The 16,162-nt window shown below is 52.7% G+C and overlaps 10 protein-coding genes across 10 annotated transcripts; 5 read left to right on the top strand and 5 right to left on the bottom strand.

The window, feature by feature from the left end:
- Nucleotides 1–406: 406 nt before the first annotated feature.
- On the bottom strand, nucleotides 407–2,736 carry BJX67DRAFT_220244 (nuclear export protein Noc3). Its single transcript, XM_071025727.1, has one exon. It carries the CDS (start codon nucleotides 2,644–2,646, stop codon nucleotides 571–573), a length of 2,076 nt encoding a protein of 691 aa, XP_070883426.1. The 5' UTR covers nucleotides 2,647–2,736; the 3' UTR covers nucleotides 407–570.
- A 467-nt stretch (nucleotides 2,737–3,203) lies between these two features.
- BJX67DRAFT_361165 (uncharacterized protein) lies at nucleotides 3,204–3,579 on the top strand. Its single transcript, XM_071029839.1, has one exon. The coding sequence runs from the start codon at nucleotides 3,374–3,376 to the stop codon at nucleotides 3,539–3,541; it is 168 nt and encodes a 55-aa protein (XP_070883425.1). The 5' UTR covers nucleotides 3,204–3,373; the 3' UTR covers nucleotides 3,542–3,579.
- Nucleotides 3,580–3,741: 162 nt separating this feature from the next.
- On the top strand, nucleotides 3,742–5,256 carry BJX67DRAFT_220143 (DCN1-like protein). The gene is made up of 4 exons (XM_071025726.1): nucleotides 3,742–4,189; nucleotides 4,378–4,442; nucleotides 4,504–4,678; nucleotides 4,755–5,256. Coding segments are annotated over exons 1-4 (678 nt in total). The 5' UTR covers nucleotides 3,742–4,187; the 3' UTR covers nucleotides 5,191–5,256.
- On the bottom strand, nucleotides 5,257–5,807 carry BJX67DRAFT_219814 (uncharacterized protein). The gene has a single exon (XM_071025720.1). It carries the CDS (start codon nucleotides 5,680–5,682, stop codon nucleotides 5,323–5,325), a length of 360 nt encoding a protein of 119 aa, XP_070883423.1. The 5' UTR covers nucleotides 5,683–5,807; the 3' UTR covers nucleotides 5,257–5,322.
- Nucleotides 5,351–6,804, bottom strand: BJX67DRAFT_220113 (Mpv17/PMP22 family protein). The gene is made up of 4 exons (XM_071025725.1): nucleotides 6,520–6,804; nucleotides 6,174–6,449; nucleotides 5,834–6,100; nucleotides 5,351–5,782 (listed from the first exon to the last, which is right to left on the bottom strand). The coding sequence occupies exons 1-4, from the start codon at nucleotides 6,658–6,660 to the stop codon at nucleotides 5,711–5,713; spliced, it is 756 nt and encodes a 251-aa protein (XP_070883422.1). The 5' UTR covers nucleotides 6,661–6,804; the 3' UTR covers nucleotides 5,351–5,710.
- A 305-nt stretch (nucleotides 6,805–7,109) lies between these two features.
- Nucleotides 7,110–8,980, top strand: BJX67DRAFT_361156 (uncharacterized protein). Its single transcript, XM_071029838.1, has one exon. The coding sequence runs from the start codon at nucleotides 7,618–7,620 to the stop codon at nucleotides 8,575–8,577; it is 960 nt and encodes a 319-aa protein (XP_070883421.1). The 5' UTR covers nucleotides 7,110–7,617; the 3' UTR covers nucleotides 8,578–8,980.
- BJX67DRAFT_219942 (uncharacterized protein) lies at nucleotides 8,908–10,386 on the top strand. Its single transcript, XM_071025721.1, has 2 exons — nucleotides 8,908–9,383; nucleotides 9,484–10,386. Exons 1-2 carry the CDS (start codon nucleotides 9,238–9,240, stop codon nucleotides 10,217–10,219), a joined length of 882 nt encoding a protein of 293 aa, XP_070883420.1. The 5' UTR covers nucleotides 8,908–9,237; the 3' UTR covers nucleotides 10,220–10,386.
- Nucleotides 10,363–11,308, bottom strand: BJX67DRAFT_220012 (gamma-glutamylcyclotransferase family protein). Its single transcript, XM_071025723.1, has one exon. The coding sequence runs from the start codon at nucleotides 11,090–11,092 to the stop codon at nucleotides 10,505–10,507; it is 588 nt and encodes a 195-aa protein (XP_070883419.1). The 5' UTR covers nucleotides 11,093–11,308; the 3' UTR covers nucleotides 10,363–10,504.
- Nucleotides 11,309–11,826: 518 nt separating this feature from the next.
- cdc48 (AAA family ATPase CDC48) lies at nucleotides 11,827–15,144 on the top strand. Its single transcript, XM_071029837.1, has 6 exons — nucleotides 11,827–12,230; nucleotides 12,289–12,316; nucleotides 12,375–12,430; nucleotides 12,500–12,749; nucleotides 12,809–14,300; nucleotides 14,358–15,144. Exons 1-6 carry the CDS (start codon nucleotides 12,199–12,201, stop codon nucleotides 14,945–14,947), a joined length of 2,448 nt encoding a protein of 815 aa, XP_070883418.1. The 5' UTR covers nucleotides 11,827–12,198; the 3' UTR covers nucleotides 14,948–15,144.
- BJX67DRAFT_220016 (uncharacterized protein) lies at nucleotides 14,966–16,121 on the bottom strand. Its single transcript, XM_071025724.1, has one exon. It carries the CDS (start codon nucleotides 15,989–15,991, stop codon nucleotides 15,392–15,394), a length of 600 nt encoding a protein of 199 aa, XP_070883417.1. The 5' UTR covers nucleotides 15,992–16,121; the 3' UTR covers nucleotides 14,966–15,391.
- Between the last annotated feature and the right edge of the window lie 41 nt (nucleotides 16,122–16,162).

Below are 16,162 nucleotides of genomic sequence, written 5' to 3'. Positions count from 1 at the left end.
TCAGTGCTTGGTTGGTTTGCATGGCGTTTCCCCCGATATACGACCTCCATCGTGACTGTTGTCCGTCCCGTCCAGTACAGATCAATAACCGCTTGTGAAGTGTGGTAGGTAGGGCATGGCTCTGAGATTGTGTTATATCTCGGTTATGCCTCTCCTCTGCTTCTTTGCTTGTGGAAATCGGCCATGGAGTGGACAAGAATAAGGACGGATAAAGATACATGTTGCAAAGGATGGTTGGCATCAGGGAAGATTTTGTAAGAGTTTTCGTTTTCGACCTTTGGCCTCAACTTGGCTCCAGCTCTTCCTCCTTTTTTTTTTTCTCCCTTTGTGTCTCACCTTCTCTTATTTGCCCTCATTTGTGTGACTTTTGTCGGCAAAACGAGGTGTATATTTAAGAAGGTTGATTGCTCGGCAGAACAAAGGTGACTCTACTTCCTGGTAGCAGTTTGTCTACTGTACTGCCAGCCATGAGAGCATCAATGTAACTCAATAGCAAATCCATGAAATCAAATCCACTGTAGTAACTCCTCTTTTCCAACTCTATTCATAGACTAAAAGAGGAAAGGGTAACTAGTTCCTTGAAACAATCATCTTCTCAATGCCTCCAACAGCTTCCCGAACCTTGGGACAATAATGCAATTTCAGCAACTCTCCCTCCCAAACCGTTCCTGCAAAGACATTCGTCGCCTCGATATCCGTCGCATAGGGGTTAAAGACGCCGTCGCCTTTCCGCTCCTCGCTATACCACAGTGACGAAATCCGGCGCGCATGGTGCCGCGATACCTGGCTGAGGAGCGAAAGTGTTGCGATGGCTGATTTTTCAGGGACCTGTAGCGAAGTCGTCATTAGACGTTTCGCGAAGCTTGCTAATCTGACGGGCGGTGGGAGACCGTTTGCGCGAGACAGGAGGGAGGCGTTCAGGCAGCGGAGAAGGAGGACCATGGGCGTTTGGAAGTTGACTTTGTTTTTGCCCTTGTATTGCGGAGTTGTTGAGGTGGACGGGTCTGGGAGGCGGAGGGCGTTTGTGGCATTGGGGTTGTATTCGACGTCTGGGTTTGTGGAGAGGGAGTAGAGAGTTCGGTAAAGGTGTTTGATGAAGAAGCTGAGGTCGAGATGGAGGGTGGCAGCGGCTTTGCTGGCGTCCTGGCCTTCGAGGAGCGCAAAGGCGGTTACGGTGCAGAGAAGGGATTCACGGAGGGAGTCTCGGGTCGTAGTTTTCGTGGTGGAATCGGTGGGTTGGTCGGTTTCATCAGCAGAGTCATTGCCTTCGTTGAGTAGGTCTTCTTCAGCGTGGCCGATTAGGTCCTTCAGGGCTTCAAGGAGGTCTCCAAAGAAGTCCTGGTTGATCATATGGGCGTATTTGGCGAGACCCTCGAGGACAGGGCCCATGAGGTTGGGAACTCGGAGTTTCAAGATGCGGAAGTATGTACTGAAGACGAGTTTCAGGGTTTCTGCTTGGTTCTTGTCTCTCGCCTCGTGCGATACCAAGGCGTCGGCTTCCCTCATGTCCTTCTCCACGGCCTTTCGTTCTTTTTCAAGCTTGCGGTTTCGCTTCGTTCGGAATTCTTTCTTCTGCTTGAGCTTCTTGCCGCCAAGAGTGTTTTCCCCCTCGTCGTCGCGCTCAACTCTATCTCTTGAACCCTTGGAGGACAACTCGGACAGCAAACGGAGGTGGAGGAACGTATCCAAGACACTTCCATGCACCTTGAAATCTCTTGCCTTCATCATCTTCGAGAGAAGACGGACGGCTTCAAGAGAGACAACTCCGTCATCGTCACGATAGAAGACTTCCTGAAGGGTGTCACGGCACTTAAGATAGTCGTTGTCAACGCGTCGCCTAGCCAGCTGGTTCACGATGATTCTCAACAATTCGCCGCGGAAATTGAAATGCGGAACAGAGACAAGAAGATTGCAGGCGCAATTTATTGCAACTCCCTTCAATCCAGGATCCGTACCCCCAGCATCGGCCTTCGACGACTTTGTCAGCCTTAGAAGCATCTGAATATAGTGCTTGTAGCCCGAGAGAAGTGATTGTTCGAAATTTCGGAGTTTGCGCACGTCTTTCGAAACTTTCGCGGACGTCTCCTCTTCGCTCAACGGACGGATTCGATACCCCGGTATTACATCCTTATAAACCGCAGCCTGAGATGCGAGGGCGAGCTTTTTCACTGCGGTGTGTGATCCATTTTCTACCATTTCGGCCATAGTCTTGAAGGAGGATATATGTTCCTCAGGGTCTTCGTTAATCAGCGTGGCGGCTCTCGCAATTTCTTCCTTCGCTTGCAGTATCTGCTGCTTCAATGGTATCTTCGGCGTCTCTTCCTCGCTCTCCCCAATCTCATCCTCCCCGTCTCCGCCGTTTTCGTCGTCGTCTTCGTCGTCGGTCCCAAGAAAGCTGTCAGACTCTTCGGCTTCGGATTCGGACAACTCCACATTCTGAAACCCTTCTGAAGTCTTGATAGGAAGCCTCGTTATCTCCTTCTCCTTCTGATTCAACTTGCGCGGTCGGCGTTCGTAGTCTTGTTCGAGGTCCCATTCCGCGGCTTGGGAGTAGAAATTGCCCAAGCTCGGGGGGCCTGACGAGGCATTCTCTTCTTCCTCTGGCGGACTGACCCTTCTCCTTTTACTCGTGCGTCCGGGGGCCATCTGCGCCTCGTTCGTGCGGATTTGGCGTGGAGCTGGGAGGGTTGCGAGCACCTGGCGGTCTGGAAACTTTTTTTTTTTCCTTCGATTTTTCTCCAGTGCCAAGAAATCCGGCCAACCTCGCCGATCCACTTCGATGTGTCCGGGGAGATGGAGATCGCAGCCGGGAAGGAGAATTGATTCAGTATCTTTATTCCGAGAATAGAACGGTGCTCAGACTTTGGCATGTCCAAGATGCTTAATTCTCTCCGGCGTACCGAGCTGTGGCTGCTTAACTGCGTGGGAGAAGCTATATATATATTCCGCGAGTTCTTGCGCATCAAGTGGTTGTTCCACTCAATTCATTTTATCCCGGAAGCCTAACTCGGCACTATCTGCTGTCCAGCATGGGAGTAAGTTGCCTCTTCCATGAACTTCCTAATTATCTTATGCTTGAGAAATAACGCGATGTGTTGGTGGGCTGCTGCTTGATCTCGAGTCCCAATCGGGGAAGCGCCCTGGATCGCACGTGCCTGATCAGTCAGCAGCCTCTGAGAGCAACTTTCCAAGCAAGTTGATCCCATACGAAATCACTTTTCGATGCGAGTCCGTGTGCTTTCTTCTGAGCCTTTCTTCCTTCACAGATTCGTGCCCTTGGGCCATATATATTTCGACTCTGCCAGCCTCCCTCGCTAACCTTGCTCGTCAATTCGATCTACCTCTACCCCTCCTCGACCCTGTTCACCCCGCAATGCCTCCATACTCTGCGGCTCAGAAGCAACAAATAGCCCAATTTGTGAATTTCACACAAGCAAAGGATTCGGTTGCAACAAAGGTAGCCCTCCTCAGTTCGTTTCTTGCTTCCTTGGTTCACCTCTGGGTCCTCGGCGCAAATGGTAAATCATATCACGTGGTATAGATACTGACGATGAACAGTATCTGAAGCAAGCTCGATGGAATCTCGACGAGGCTGTCGATGCGTAAGTTAACCTTTTCTTTGCTTGTGAACTGTGTTCTACACTTCCGTGGCTGCACTCTCCCCCCGGACTAAGGTGGGGAATGCATCGTCATACACCCGACGCTGGGTATCCTTGTGTAGTTTTGAGTGGCGTGGCTTCTGTTTGAAGCTTACAGAGTGGCTTATTATTGGGCCGGCCCGGAGATCGTGGTTAAGGTCATCCTTATGGCCCTTTTTCAAACCGCATTCGATGTCCCACCCATACAGCTATCCCCAGGACAAGTGTGCGGGTATTCTGCGAATTCGGTTGCATGGCATCCTTTCTCAAGCTATCCGTAGCGTGCAATGTCTACGTCTGGCCCGCCTCGGTGGACGTCTTCGGCCGTTATTGCAACTGTCACAGCGGCTACGCATATTAGTCCCGAGACACCAAGAATATATTGGGGTTAAGGACCATGTTTATCCTACCACTGTTGCCTCTTCACATTCATATGGTTGAAGCTACTGTGATTTAGGACATAATTGTTCCACTGAGCCGTATTTGAGGCCTAGTCCGTGCGAGCTCCGCGGGTACTGTCCCGCATATTGCAATCCTATACTTCTTTGAATGTATGACTCTTGACGAAGAGGTCGGAAGGCTTGAAACACACCGTGTTATGCCCCTACCAAATTGCCAAGCAGGAACCACCCCTGGCAAGGCGCACCGACGTTTTGGGCATTGCCCTGTTATGATAGCCTCGTTCACATATATGATTTAGTTTGATACATCCCCCGGAAAGGCTAACCAAAAGCTTCAGGTATTTCCAACAGGGTGGTGGCGTACCAACGCCAGCCTTAAACCAGATCTTTGACAAATATCGAGGTACAGCCATCTCGCCGACGCAACCATCCCTTTCTGTTATACTCAGGCTAAACGCAATCAGAATCACCTGAAGAAAACCCCGATGGCATCGGTATCGAGGGGGCTATGCGTTATCTCGGAGACATCGAGGTCGAGCTGGACGAAGTCACTTGCCTCGCCATCGCCGAGCTCCTACAATCACCGTCCATGGGTGAGTTCACCCGCGAAGGATTCGTCAATGGCTGGAGATCAACTGGGTAAGCGTCCCCATCCACAAACCAACGCCCATATAAGCACCTGCGAACCCGTTTAACAATGATCTCCCAACACCAGTTGCGACACCGTCGAAAAAATGGCCGCTCACGCCGCCAATCTCCGCGCTCGGATCCCCACAGAACCAGACCTCTTCCGCCGCGTCTACCGCTTCACATTCCCCCTGTGCCTAGTACAAGGCCAGCGCAACCTGCAGTTCGAAATCGCCGTAGAGCAATGGAACCTCTTCTTCACGCCACCAAAGGGCGGAGTTGCGTGGAACACACGCACGACCCCTTGGCTGGACTGGTGGGTTGAGTTCCTGGAGGGACGTGGGAAGCGCCCAGTGAACAAGGATCTGTGGCAGCAGGTTGAGGTGTTCATGCGGAAGTGCCATGAAGATGAGGAGTTTGGATGGTGGAGTGAGGATGGGGCCTGGCCAGGGGCAATCGATGATTTTGTTACGTGGGTGCGCGAGAGGAGGGGGAAGGCTGAGGGGGCTATGGAGGTTGAATGATCGGGCAGCTGAAGGCCGGCAAGACCATGAGCGAATGATTGAGAGCGGCAGCGAGATTCCCTTACTTTTATTTTCAGTCTTGATATATCTACTTCTTCCGAGTCCTCCGCGGACCTCTGGGAACCTTCAAAATTACTGCATGGATTTGCAAAGTAGAACTTGCTGCAATGCCTGAAAGTGTATACAGAGCGGTTTTTGGGACTGAAGTACACTAAATGCACGATGCGGCATTATAAATTCAAAAGTATGTATGTAGATTGCCGGAGCAAGACAAAGGAACAACCATTCATCATAAGAGATAAAAACATATCTTAATCTCGACGCAGGAGATGATAAATCTCGGAGAGTATGCCTCCTGGATTTTCCAGGGAGCGGGGATTGGGTACAGGAGTAGGGCGAGGAAAAAGGAGGGTATTTCAGGTAGGGCCGAACTGTCCAAGGGAGCATCATTTGATCGAATCTATGAGTACTGCTTGACCGCTTGGCTGTCATCAGAGTGATAGGACCGGTCTGGAACCGTCTACCGGTACTCGGGGCCGGGTCCCTTCTCGTACTCGCTGCCGGGGCCGCTGCGGCGCGAAGAATCGTAGTGCTGCCGAGGGTCAGAGGGGTGGATAATGAGAGAGTATGAGGGGCGGCATACCTTTCGAAGAGCCTCGAGACGCTTCCTCTTCGTGTGAGTGTTGACGTAGGTTCCGATGAAGAAACCAACGATGTTGAAGAATGGCACCCATGTGTGCTCGGGGAGGAACTTCTGGGCGAAGGCCAGGGCCAGCGGTGAGGTGATCCAGCTGACCTTCATGACGGGGAAGAAACCCGCCTTAACGGTTGCGCGGACCTGGTGGAAGGTGCGCGCGCCAGCAATGATGGCCATTGATGTCAGGTATACGACATTTTGGATGGGGGACACCTGCGGGGGAGTCGGTCAGCGCTTCGGCGAGGGACCGAGAAAATACATCGAGGATAGGACTGGGAGAACATACAATCAGATTGCTGGCGAGTATCTGAAGGACCTTGGCTTTCAAGCTAGTACGACCGGCAAAGACGCGCTGGAGGATGCCAACCAGCACGTGGCCCAGAGGGGCACTGATAAACATGCCGTAGAGGAGCATCTTGGGCACACGGGAGCTGAAGTAGTGGCCATGCTTGCTCACATCGTTTGCGAGGTAGGAGGCGAGGAATTCCTGGGCGGAGGAGAGAATACCCGACGTCAACATCTTCGTGCGCAGCGGGTTGGACTGTAGCTCTCGGAGGTACATCTATCGCGCAAGCCAGTCGGGTCAGCAATTTCCACCCGCCAATTCCGGGGACATCACGAAGAGGACATACAGCGAGATACCCCGTCTGGGGGTTGCCTCCGGTCAGACGCTCGCCGACCTTATGCGCCAGCTCCTTTGTGTCTGCGCGAATGGACGTGTCGGCCGCGGTGTTCACCGCGACCTGTTTGACGTCCTGGAATTTCACCGACATGTCGGGGGATGGGTGAGGTGCGATAAGAGGGGGCCTGCAGCGAGACGAAACGCGATGAGCGAGGAGAAAAGCAACAATGAAGAGCAGGGGGCGCGATGACAGACGATGAGGGAAGGAAGATGGAGCGACGAGACGTGGCGGGCCAGTGAGGACAGAAAAAGATGGGGTTGGCGGCTGGTTGGGCGAAGAACAAGATTGGACAGGGGGCAGCGAGTGGTGGAGTTGTTTGTTTATGGAGAGGCTGGACAACAGCCTTCGGGAGAAGCGTACCGAGGTTGCGAAGCGGAGTCAATTGGCGGCCCTGGGCTCGCCTGGCAGGATCACAACGCTTATTATCGCCCTGGTCGCGTCGTCGGGGTGCAATTGATGACAGCTCGCCAGGAAGCTCGCAAAGAAGACTCCAGGGGGGGATGGGAATTGTTGTGGTCTGGAGCTGGCTGCTGCAGTGGAGGGGGAAGGTCGAGCCGGCAGATGCTTCGCTTTTGAACCCGCCCAGGCACTGCGGCATCGGATGGCGCCGACCTCCCCAAACTGCCGCTCTTTGACTGCCATCTGTCATCGCGCGATGAATTTGGATTCAGAAAGAATTGCCGAAAAGAGGAGATGGACTTCTTGACCAAGGAACAGAGATGGACTTCCCACTGTTATCCAAGGCATCTAGTGTGTTTGCAGCCTCCACTCAATGGATACCTCAGGCAGCAATTAGAGATTCTACACTGTCGAGAGCTATCCTGATCCTGGGACAAAGAGGTACTGTATAATAAAATTCTTGATATGTGGCCTGGTGTTATTTCAATATGGCTATTGCCGCTGGACAGGCTTTGATTATGCATTCACTGCAGTCTTTGCTTAGTCGTAACAGAATGCAATGGCGACTCAAGTTCACAACAACTGTTGCGATCCCCGAATCATGGTTCATGTCTTCACTGCTCTCTATCCTGCCCTCAAGGCCTGTTCATGGGCTTGGGCATGATGAACTACGAGGACCTTTCCTTGAAAGGCTATGAAGTCTTGGAGGGAGTGGCCCCAGACAACCCATCATCTCTCGCCCTTCCCGATCAGGACGCTGAATCGACTGAGGAAGCCCATAACACACCCTCTCCATTCGATGCCTTTCCTGAAGCAGAGATTCCCTATTACCAGCCGTACACCTTGCGTCCGTTAGCAGTCCCACGTCCACTTTTCCGGCCGACTCTTACTCGCCGGAGTAATTGCCATCACAGCATAGTCTCTCGCCAGTGGACGATCGATCAGTACGAAACATGCGGCTCGTGCGGAAGAAGACCATTCATGAGATGGTTTTACGTCTGCGCTGAGGAATCCTATGGTGACTCAATCTCCGGCGGTTCTCTTCTAAGCCCATGGATAACGGAGGCGATCCTGGCAGGCGAATATACCGATACACAGAGGAACATGCTGCTCGAGCAGAAGTTGAGGGTTCTGGAAATGTGTGAGAGAGCGAGAAAACAAGAAGAGTACGATATATCTTTTAGGCTCGAGAACATGAACGAACATGGTTTCCACAATCCACATCCCGGAGTGCCACAGCCACGCTCGCAGCCTTCTCGCTGCAGATATAGGGCATGCTACCACTGCGACCGCAAGCTCCAAGACCGAACCTGGCTCAGCCTTAATGCGGTCTGCAATGATCCCAACATTAAGCCCCCGACTGCCTGGGACTTATGGGATACGCCTGTGTCTGATGTTAAGTTTGTGAGCAATCTCGGTTTACGCAATCCGCCTCCTCCTCCTCCTCCGCCACCGCACCGCTCGCAGTACGCGTACCTTGCCTTCCAGCTTCGGCGCCGTAGCCAATACGTCTATGACAGCCGCCGCGCTGGTTACGGATCGTATTCCAGTTTCCAGAACCCGATGACTATGCTTTCAACCATCGAGGAGGTGAGCGATGAAGAGTAGGTTTGCGTGGTGAAATACTGCCTCCATCGACTTGAAAAGAAAACCGAGCTTCTGATGAGCGTGCATGAAGTTATGGGTGGGGGTCATGGCTCAGCGTATGTCTGGGTTGGGGCGGCTGGTTGTGAAGAGACTCGACTTTCATGGAAGCGCGGGGGGGAACCACCAGCACAGGGAGACTTTTCATGACATGATGGTGTTAATGATTCACGATTTTATTATCAACCCTGCCTTTTCTTGTTTGGCATCAGCTAAGGCCGCCTCGACGAGGAGCGGAAGCTGGCGAACGGGATAGAGGAACAGAGTGGTGTGGTACGGAATGTCATTTAGCTATCACCGAAATGAGAAACATAGCACGCGCCTGTAAGCGTTTTTTTTCTCTGAATCATGAAGCAATAATTGTGCCAGTGAGAAAAAGGAAGTGAGAGGTTCGGAAATTGAAAGCAGCAGGAAATTGAGAGCAGCAGTGGTCGGTTTCTGACGGCGGACATTCCGAGCCTCGGCTCCCGAGTCGGGTTGATCAGTTTGGTTGTGATCGGTCTGGGGAAAAGGGGATTTCCTTCAAATTTCCCGGACTCCCGTGGGTCGTTGGGGAATTCTGTATTTCTATCTTTCGCCGGGACGGATTCTCAACAACTTCCTGATCCCTCCAAGCCAGTCGCCATGGCAGACGGCAAAGCACCCAGCTCTGAGAAGGCCGCGAGCCCCGCGGGAGGAAACTACCCTCCGGGGACGCCTAAAGAAGCAGCGCAGCGCCGGTTGCTGGCAGCCCTGAGGGCGGCAGACATAGTCAATGGACGGTTAAACAAGTAAGGCAGTCCCAACCGTCTGAAGATTCACATGGTCGTTTGCTACGATCTCAGCGTTCTTTCCCCACTATGGCTCCGCTAACTAAGACCTCCTCTGTAGAATCATGTCCTCCGCAGCCGGCCAGGAACGAGTCTTCGCCTTCGTCCAGTACAGTTCCCACGCTCTTCATCACATCCTCGCCTCCGCTCCCTGGATCGCTCTCCAGACACGTCTCGGCCTCCTCGCCCGACTCCGCGCCAATACCACCAAGTCCACAACCACCCAGTCCCCTCCGCAGACCTCCCCGCTCCTCGCCCTCTCCTCCCTCATGTCAGAAGCCCGATACATGCTCCGACTACTCGGCTTATTTCCTCTCCTAGCCTGGGGAGCCGACACGCTCAAATCGCCCCCATCCGACCACATCCTCCACGCCCTAACGCTCCTCCAAGTCATCTCGAACATACTCTACCAAGCACTCGAGAACGTCGAGCTCCTCTCACGAAAAGGCGTCGTCTCAAAGCGCTTCGTCGACCGCTGGGGCGGCGGCGGGAAGTGGAGCCTCTGGAGTACAAGAGCCTGGTTCGGCCATATCTTCCTGCAATACATCGTTCTGTGGCGTGCCAGAGAGCTGCGCAAGAAGGCAGAGGCAGAGGGTGTCTCGAAGGAGAAGCGGGAGTCGCTAAGAGCGGAATTCCGGGCGTGGAAGAAGAGTCTCGTGAATAATGCTTTCTGGACGCCGCTGTGTCTGCACTGGAGTGTGGAGAATGGCATCGGCTTCCCTGGACAGCTCGTCGGCTTTGTGAGTTTCCTGGCTAGCGCTTGGGGATTCTATGATATCTGGGCTTCGACTGCGTAGGGATTTGGTTCTTGTACATAGTTTTATGAATACCCATGCTCCGTCTTGTTCGTCGGTCAGGCAGCTCCTCTCGGATAGATTTAGAGGAGACAGTCTGGAGGTAAGAAGCAAAAGATTGATTGAATTTCTGACCGCAGCCTTCAACTAAATCCAGAACTCCATCATCACCTTTAAAAGCCATGCAATAACGAACGGTGTTTCATCCCAGAAGGTCATCACGTAGCAAAAGGGTATCTGAATCGAACGCTTGATTCCGAAAATGCTATATCCGCGGGTAATGCAGTGCTAGTCTAGTGCATCCAAATCCAGTTCTCTTCGTTGGTTAAGCGTAATATGCTCGTAAAACTGCCCAGCAAGGAAATCATCCGGGGACCAGTATGTTGCCTTGACAGGAACCATGCCGGGGTCAACGGGACGATCCCACACGAAGGTTCCCGCATCGATGGGCCTCAGATCTTTGACCTCGTAATGGCCGACGAGGTCTTTCTGATAAACTTGGACCTCGACATCAACGAATTTCATCATTCCGCCCCCGCCCTCAACTTCGGAGATCCTATTGCGTTGGAATTCATCTAGTCCAAAAACGAGCATACCCTCGACCAGACAGGACTCTTCCGGTGACCGCAGGATAGTCGGTAAGCCGCCTTCTGACATTGTGTAGAGTTTGAATCCCCAGAGAGTGGCTGGCACCATGTCGACTTCGGCGTTTTGAGGGAGGTCGAAGAAATATTTCAGAACGGTTGGGAGGATCAGGGCTCCGTATACGAAGCGAGGCGCATGGCTCGGTTTAGATAATAGACGCCGTACCTTTGCTGTTGAGGGTGTTCTGAGCGCAGCCTTGAAGTCTAGGGGATACCCTTCTTTCCACCTCATGGTTGCCGTTTGAGCGGAACTGAAGATTTTGGTTAGGAGGAGGAGATGCCCAGGTTCGCGCCCCTATCTTCTCAGGAGAGACTGCGCAGTAACTGATAACTCTCCTATCAGAGGACCGTCATCTAGTTTGACATGAAGACGGAGTAGACGAGTTGAGAGATAGGTGTTAGATATGTTAGAGAACAACGATGGGGTTCGCCTTATGCCCTGCAAGGCATGACTGGTTTGGAAGAGGCACCTGTAACTTTCAAGCTGAGGGTAGTTCCGCAAGTATAAACAAAGTTAGTTATTCACAGAGGCAAGGTTATAAAGGAGGTGCGGCCCAATATAAAGAAAGACATTGCCGCTGCTGGACGGGATAGCCCGTCTAACAAGGCCATCATCCAAAAAGCCTGGCAAGGCATTATTTTACCTCAACTTCACCCTGCTTGCTATTTGGGTGCCTTGGTTGAAGTTGGAAAGCCAAGGGGGGAACGAGGCTTGACCCCCAGAGTCCTCCGATGGAAACGACACCTCAGGCAATAAGGTTGAACAGGGTCCTCGCCACACGCCTTTCGGACTTTTTCGCCTGGGGCTGACGCACTCCATTGGAGCCTGGGGGGACGTCTGAAAGGAATAACAAGCACAATCAGTCTCTGCAGACAGGAATCTTGGGTAGGCCCAGGCGAGAACGCTGACAGAGTCGACCGAAGGTGGTTGCGACGACCAGCTTCCATCTGCTTCTTCCAGGCGGTAGCGAGCAGTCCCGTCAACCCCGGAGGCGGCTTAAGTCATCAACGGACCACCTGTGGCGGTCGGCCTCTCGTCACCTCTTCAAAACTGGAGCAGCTCTGTCCACTTCCGATCTCACTTCCAACTCTCTATCTCTCTTCCTCTGTCTTCAACCTTAACCATCCCTTCAATTTGCAACTCTCCCAGACGTATTTGTTATATTCTGGGACTGTTTATTTTGCTCTTGCTTTCATTCCTCCCGCTTTTCCTTCGCATCTCCTTCCAGCAGCCGGGGCGTTTACTGGCCCGCACAGCTCGACCTCTTGCGTTAACTCTATCTGAGTCTACGTTGTAACTAGCTGAACCTTTCAACCCCATTTCCGTGTTCCGACAAGATGAGCTCAGAAGATCACAAGAAGAAGCTCCTGTACGTCAAGAATACCTTGTTTTATTCTTTTCCAATCCACGAACTAACTCCGTGGTAGCGATGCTTCCGGTGCCGATAAGAAAGAGGTAACCTGCGAATACAGTGAAAACTTCCATCCGGTCAAAAGACTGACCTTTCTCGCAGGAACTCGATACGTCAACAGCTATCTTGAAGAAGAAGAAGAAGCCTAACTCCCTCATGTCAGTTAATGCTCAGCTACCAAGCCCGCCAAGTGTGCCCCTCCATGATGCTAATATCCTCACGATCAGTGTTACCGATGCCGTGAACGATGACAACTCCACCATCTCTCTCTCCAATAATACCATGGATGTCCTCGGACTATTCAGAGGCGATACCGTCCTAGTCCGAGGCAAGAAGCGCAAGGAGACGGTTCTGATTGTGCTGGCTGACGACGAGCTTGATGATGGCAGCGCCCGCATCAACAGAGTCGTCAGGCACAATCTCCGTGTAAAGCATGGGGACATCATTACGATCCATGCCTGCCCCGATATCAAATATGTAAGCTACTGCGTGTTATTTCAGCGTTCGTTGTAACAACTAACACTTCTGTTCGATAGGCCAAGCGCATTGCCGTCCTCCCTATCGCTGACACTGTTGAGGGCCTGACCGGGTCTCTCTTCGACGTTTACCTCGCTCCCTACTTCCGTGATGGATACAGGCCTGTGAAGCAGGGAGACCTATTCACAGTAAGAGGAGGCATGCGGCAAGTCGAGTTCAAGGTTGTTGAGGTGGATCCTCCAGAGTACGGTATTGTCGCGCCAGACACTATCATCCACAGTGAAGGCGAACCGATTCAACGTGAGGACGAAGAAAACAACTTGAACGAAGTCGGCTATGATGATATTGGTGGGTGTCGGAAGCAGATGGCTCAGGTCCGCGAATTGGTGGAGCTACCCCTCCGTCATCCTCAGCTTTTCAAGTCCATCGGTATCAAGCCTCCTCGTGGTATTCTCATGTACGGTCCTCCCGGTACTGGTAAGACACTCATGGCCCGTGCTGTGGCCAACGAGACCGGTGCCTTCTTCTTCCTGATTAACGGTCCCGAGATCATGTCCAAGATGGCTGGTGAATCCGAATCAAATCTCCGCAAGGCTTTTGAGGAAGCTGAAAAGAACTCCCCTGCGATTATCTTCATTGATGAAATTGACTCTATCGCCCCCAAGCGTGAGAAGACCAACGGAGAGGTTGAACGCCGTGTCGTCTCCCAGCTTCTAACTCTGATGGATGGCATGAAGGCACGATCCAACGTTGTCGTCATGGCCGCCACCAACCGTCCCAACTCCATCGATCCCGCTCTACGTCGTTTCGGCCGTTTCGACCGTGAAGTCGACATCGGCATTCCCGACCCTACTGGTCGTTTGGAGATTCTCCAAATCCACACAAAGAATATGAAGCTTGGAGAGGACGTCGATCTAGAGACAATTGCTGCTGAGACACACGGTTACGTGGGTTCTGATCTTGCCTCCCTCTGCTCTGAGGCTGCTATGCAGCAGATCCGCGAGAAGATGGACCTTATCGACCTGGACGAGGATACCATCGATGCGGAAGTTCTGGATTCGCTGGGTGTTACCATGGAGAACTTCCGTTATGCCCTCGGTGTCTCCAACCCCTCCGCTCTCCGCGAGGTTGCCGTCGTCGAGGTTCCCAATGTTCGCTGGGAGGACATTGGTGGTTTGGAGGAAGTCAAGCGCGAGCTCATCGAGAGTGTCCAGTACCCCGTGGACCATCCCGACAAGTTCCAGAAGTTTGGTCTCTCTCCCTCTCGTGGTGTTCTCTTCTATGGTCCTCCTGGTACTGGTAAGACCATGCTTGCCAAGGCTGTTGCCAACGAGTGTGCCGCGAACTTTATCTCTGTCAAGGGCCCCGAGCTCCTGAGTATGTGGTTCGGTGAGTCTGAAAGCAATATCCGAGACATTTTCGACAAGGCTCGTGCCGCCGCTCCTTGTGTTGTGTTCCTTGATGAATTGGACTCGATTGCCAAGTCTCGTGGTGGCTCCGTCGGAGATGCTGGTGGTGCTTCTGACCGTGTTGTCAACCAGCTTTTGACCGGTAAGTAAAGCAGTCTCTTACTGCTTTTCCGAACGCAAAAGACTAATAAGTCGATAGAAATGGACGGTATGACTTCAAAGAAGAACGTTTTCGTCATTGGTGCTACAAACAGACCTGAGCAACTTGATGCTGCCTTGGTGCGTCCCGGCCGTCTCGACACTCTAGTTTACGTTCCACTGCCCGATCCGGCTTCTCGTCAGGGTATTCTCAAGGCCCAGCTCCGCAAGACTCCTGTCGCCCCCGATGTCGACCTCGAGTTCATCGCCAGAAATACTCACGGATTCTCTGGTGCGGATCTGGGATTCGTTACGCAGCGGGCCGTCAAGCTTGCCATTAAGGAGTCTATCTCGGCTGAGATTGAGCGCCAGAAGCAACGGGAGGCTGGTGGTGAAGATGTGAAGATGGAGGATGAGGAAGAGGACGCGGAAGACCCCGTTCCGGAGCTCACTCGGGCTCATTTCGAAGAGGCGATGAAGTCCGCTCGACGATCGGTCACTGATGCGGAGATCCGCAGGTACGAGGCCTTTGCACAGAGCCTGAAGAACTCGGGCGGTAGCACCTTTTTCCGTTTCCCCTCTGCAAATGATGTGACTGATAACACCAACGCATTTGGTGATGGGGGTAATGACGACAGCCTCTACGCCTAAACTCTGTTTGTCCTTTTTACATCACTGTTTTCTGTGTCGACACTAGTTAGATCTAGTCTAGATTGAGGATATAGGTTCCTGGCAACTGGTTTTATTAGTTAGCTACTAGTTAGTTACTAGTTAGTTAGTGAAGCGCGTCCTCACTCGACAACACTCAACAACATTGGTTTGGAATTATTTCGATACAACAACGTGTCTTGAATCAAAAGTGCAAGTTTTGTAGGCGGCTGCCATGTAGTAGGCACTAATACTTCCTAGATCCAGGTGAAGCGCACGCCCCTTCGAATCCGAGCAACTGTTATACAAATGGATAGCAAATGCTCCCTCCCGAACGCCAGAACCTTGCCTATAACGCCGCAGACCACAGAGCACCAACCAGGCTGTACAGTGTAGAAAGGTCAAAAAGCGAAACTGGTCCGTAGCCCGCACACACAACGTCTAGGCTCACTTCCCCTGTTTCCCCTGCTTCGTCTTCTTGTCTGCTTTCTTGGTCGGACTTGTATCACCATTCAGCGACTTCTCTCCCTGCCGTTTCCCCGTGGTACTATCTCCTCCTCCTCCTATCTCAACATTAACATTAACCCCACCACTGCCACTACCACCACCGCCGCCGCTACCGACCGAGCTCGCACCATCCGCATCATCCTCGAGAATCACCGTCTCCCTCAACACATCCTTAATCGCCCGAACCCCCTGCTCGACAACGTCGCTAGGAATCCTTACATCAACATCCTCAAACGGAAACCCCCCATCCACGGCCTCCAGCTCCCGCCCGTTATTGTGCGCATTATGGTGGTCGAGCGAGGGATGTGACCTTCCCTGCGCGGAGGCGACAACAGCCTCGACGACCTCGTCGAATCGCTCGCACCGGTTCGCGCGGAGGAGCTCGAGCGAGAGCTGGCGGATTTTCTCGGTCCAGCCGAGCCGTTGCAGGGAGGAGAGGAGGGTTGTGTGGATGTCTTCGAGGGCGTGGGTTGCTGCGAGGTGTGTGAGGAGGTCGGATTCGAGCTGCGTGTCTTGGGGCGTTGTTGGGGTGGGGGGCATTTTCTTTCTTTTTTTTTTTTTACTGTCGTTGCTTGCTTGCAGCAGCTAGCTCGGTAGCTGATGTGATTGTTGCTTTGGGTTTCGCGGTGAGCGGGTTCGGTTTTTGATGTTATCGCGTGAGGTGGAGGGATGTTGGGGGTTGGTCTGGTTTGGTTGGCCCTTGGGGGGGGG

This window comes from Aspergillus lucknowensis, assembly GCF_044049455.1.
Source record: "Aspergillus lucknowensis strain CBS 449.75 chromosome Unknown BJX67scaffold_40, whole genome shotgun sequence".
Classification (NCBI taxonomy): Eukaryota; Fungi; Ascomycota; class Eurotiomycetes; order Eurotiales; family Aspergillaceae; genus Aspergillus; species Aspergillus lucknowensis.
Note: the sequence above shows the minus strand (reverse complement) of the source record. Positions and strands in the feature narration are given on the sequence as shown.